General features: G+C 34.2%; 1 protein-coding gene across 1 annotated transcript in view; it reads right to left on the reverse strand.

Annotated features, from left to right (window-relative positions):
- SCLT1 (sodium channel and clathrin linker 1) overlaps positions 1-4,069 on the reverse strand; it is a 162,204-nt gene that overhangs the window by 117,598 nt on the left and 40,537 nt on the right. The window contains exon 9 of the mRNA XM_023516581.1: positions 1,196-1,266. Within this exon, the coding sequence (XP_023372349.1) occupies positions 1,196-1,266 (71 nt within the window). The remainder of the gene's footprint in view (positions 1-1,195; positions 1,267-4,069) is intronic.

Raw genomic sequence — 4,069 nt, forward strand, 5'->3', positions numbered from 1 at the left:
CTGTCTTAGCCTCCCAGAGTGCTAGGTTTACAGGCATGAGTCACCACCCTGGCCAAGCTGCCAGACTTTTAAAAATTCTTTATTGTTGCCTCTCCCTTCACTTGTCTCACTTCTTCTCTCCCCTATGGGTGCTCTTTGGTATTACCTTCCAAAGAAATGATTCGTTTTGGAATCCTTTTCTCAGGATCTACTGATGGGGGAATCCAAAGAAAGATAGGAAATTGTCTTCTATATGCAGAGAATTTTTTCCTAAGGGAATTAGTTTTCTTCTATGACCACTGGTTTTACCATCATGATATATCCCTCGACATACATACTCATCCCTCACTATCTGCAGGGGATTGGTACCAGGACATCTTAGATTCCAAAATACACACATACTCAAGTTAGTTATATCATATGGTATGGTATTTGCATATAACCTATCTATGTACATCCTCCTGTTTATGTTAAATCATCTCTAGATTATTTATATTATTCTAGTACACTGTAAATGCTGTGTAAATGGTTATTAAACTGTACTGTCTTTTTAATTTTTATTACTTTTTAAACATTTTCAAACCATGGTTGGTTGAATCTACAAATATGGAACCTATGAAGACAGACTTCATGGATACAGAGTTTAGACTATACGTCATGGTTACCTCTCACTAATAATTTTTTTTTTATTTCAGATTAATATGAAGGAACATATGATTAGATTACATTATTTGTTTTGTGTCTGTATGTCTTGAGTTGTAGTTGAGTCCTTCACCCAGAAAGTGTGCCATATATCCATACACTGTACCTGTTAGGTGGGAACTAACCAAATCTGACCCCCTCTTGAATTTAATTGTATTTCTTTCTCAAGCAGGTATGTAGTTATTAATCTACAAATTTCAACTTAATACTGAGTACATAAGGATGCTTGCCTTTCTATTTTTGAGATACTTAGGAGAACATTCTTCAAATCCCTCTGGTAAATATAAAAGATGCAAAGTCTCCATCTTTTTTTTATGGCTGAATAGTATTTCATAGTATACATATACCTATCCTGACAGGTCATACATATAAAAAGCTATTGAGAAAAGCTTAGTAAAAGGGGGAGCAGAACAGTCATGGGAAAATTATTATTATTATTATTATGATATCATCTCAGCTGCCCTGAACAAAAATGAATGAATAACAAAATAACAAAATTCATTTTTGAAAATACCTAAGTTGTTTTCGGAGCTGTTCAATTTCCACACTTTGTTCAGTTATTGTTTTCAGAATATGTTGGTTAGCCTGCAACAAGAAAAAGAACAGAAATTATCAGTATTGGAATAATTAAGAACTGAATCTTAGGGCGGTGCCTATGGCTCAGGGAGTAGGGCACTGGCCCCATATACCAGGGGTGGTGGGTTCAAGCCCAGCCCTGGCCAAAAACTGCAAAAAAATAAAAAAGAACTGAATCTTAATTATAAAGCATGCAAATAGAACAAAATGCAGTGAGGTTCATGATAATAATTGGATTTATTGAGGATTAAAAATCTAACCCTACCCATCCTTCCTTGCCTTTAATACTTCAGTGGATATCTGCTTCACTTCAAACTACCTATACCTATATTTCTATGTCTCAATGGCTTTCTCTGGCTGTCTGAATCTCTTTTGCTTATCTACCTAGAAAAGATAGCTCTCCCACCTTGCTCTGCAGCAGCCAGATGTGACTGAAGGGAAATGATGCATACAAAATCCAAACCCCCTTGCCCTATGGGTAGAATAATTTAGGCTGGTTGCTGCACTGCCTTTCAGAATTCATTAGTGGGATTAAGTTTCAGTTACTCACAGTATTAACTTGGTCAATTAAATAAAAAAACATTATTAGCTGTCTTCTTGATCTTTCTTGGTCTCACTTCCTCACTCTCTGACTGATGTTCCCTAGCATTACTTCCTAAATAGATGACTTGTTTGGGGACTCTTTCCTTAGGGTTCACTTGTAGAATAATTCAAAGGAAGATATAAAGTAATCTAAACATAGAAAAAAATTTTTTAAGGGAATTGTTTTTCTTTCATAAGTGCTGGTTTTACCACAATGGTACAAATTCCTTATCCCTTTTCTTCAAATATAGTTACCTCCCGACTAGTAGTCTTGATTTATTCCTGTCCCAATAAATTATGCCTACATCTCTCCAACTCAAGTCCCTAAAGCAGCTTTCACTGTGCTTCTCTCATGCTCTGCCTAAGTTCACTGGCTTCATATTTTCAAAAGACTGTTATATTTCCCTATGTCTGGAATGTCATCATTCTGTCTGCATTCATCTCTCAAAACCCTGTGTGGTCCATTCATTCTCAGGCAGAATTTTCTGAATTTTGATAAAACTTTATATATACCTTTACATGGCACAATATTTAAATATTATATTTAAAGACTATTCCTGGCTACAATATGAACCTTTTTTGAGGATCAGCCAGTACCACATTGTTCAGATTACTGAAGATACGTAACATATTTTGAAATCAGGAAGTATAATGCCTCCAGCTTTGATACTCCTTCTTAAGACTGATTGGTATTTGTGGTCTTCTGTGGCTCTACCTAAATTTTAGATTTTTTCCTATTTCCATAAAAAATGCGACTAAGATTTTAGTAGAGATTGGATTGCTCTGGAGGTTGCTTTGGATAGAATGGACATTTTAACATTATTAATTTACAACATTATTAAATTACAATCCTTAAATATGGGATGCCTCTCCATGTGTTTCTTTTCTTATCTTGTCTTATCTTTATTCCTTCCCCTGTTAACTCTGGGGTTTTAAAATTTCTTTCACCAATGTTGGTCTTCCAGTGTGCTAGGATTATAGGCATGAGGCACTGTGCCTGGCCAAAACACAATTGGTATTTGAATGTTGATTTTGTGTTCTACAATATCACTGAATATTGTTTCTACAATACTGTTTCTACAATATTGTTCTACAATATCACTGAATATTGTTTCTTTGTTCTAACAGTTTCTTTGGCATAATCTTTAGGAATTATAGATATAATATCATGCCATGGACAGACAATTTGACTTTTTCCTCTCCAATTTGGGTATCTTTTATTTGCTTTTCTAGCCTAATTGCTATTAATAAGACTTCCACTATTACATACAAGTAGTAGGAATGGCCATCCTTACTTGCTTATGATCTTAGAAGAAAAGCTTTCAGTTTTCACCACTGAGTGTGGTATTAGTTGTGAGTTTGTTGTGTATGGCCTTTCTTATGTGAATTAATTTCCTTCTATGTCTAGCTTGTTGAGAATTTTCACCATGAAAGATGAATTTTGTCAAATACTTTTCCTATATCTACTGAGATTTTTATGCTTTATTCTGAAAACATGGTATATTATTACATTACTTGATTTTCATATATTGAACCTTTCTTATACACCAATCTCACATGATCGAAGTGTATGATCCTTTTAATGCTCTATAGGATTCAGTCTGCAAGTACTTCATTAAGGATTTCACACATATATTCATTAAGCATACTGGCCTGTAGTTATCTTTTTCTATAGTATCTTTGTTTGGCTGTGGTATCAGGATAATCCTGGCCTTATAAAACAAATTTGGAAGTTTCTCCACCTTTTCAATTTTTTGGGAAGAGTTTAAGAAGGACTGGCATTACTCTGTCATTAAATGTTTGGTGGAATTTATCAGCGAAGCTACCTAACCCTAGGCTTTTCCTTTTTTCCCTTGTTGGAAGGTTTTTAATTATTGATTCAGTCTTAATTATAAGTCTGTTTAGACTTTCTGTTTCTTCATGATTTAGTCGTGGTAGGCTGTATGTTTTTAGGAATGTATCCATTTCATCTAGTTTGTTGGATGACCTAGGCATACAAATGCTCATAGTAGTCTTTTATGATTGTTTTTATTTCTGCTGCATCAGTTTGAGTATTCTTTCAGTTTCTCTTCTTTCATTAATGATTCTATTTATTTGAGTCTTCTCCTTTTTTTCCTAATTTCATCCAGCTAAGCATTTGTCAGTTTTCATTTTGTTGTTATTTTCTATTATTTTCTTTGTCTCAATTTCATTTCTTTCTGTTCTAATCTTTGTTATTTCCTTCCTTCTG

Source organism: Otolemur garnettii, unplaced genomic scaffold, assembly GCF_000181295.1.
Source record: "Otolemur garnettii isolate 467f Iridium unplaced genomic scaffold, OtoGar3 scaffold00093, whole genome shotgun sequence".
Classification (NCBI taxonomy): domain Eukaryota; kingdom Metazoa; phylum Chordata; class Mammalia; order Primates; family Galagidae; genus Otolemur; species Otolemur garnettii.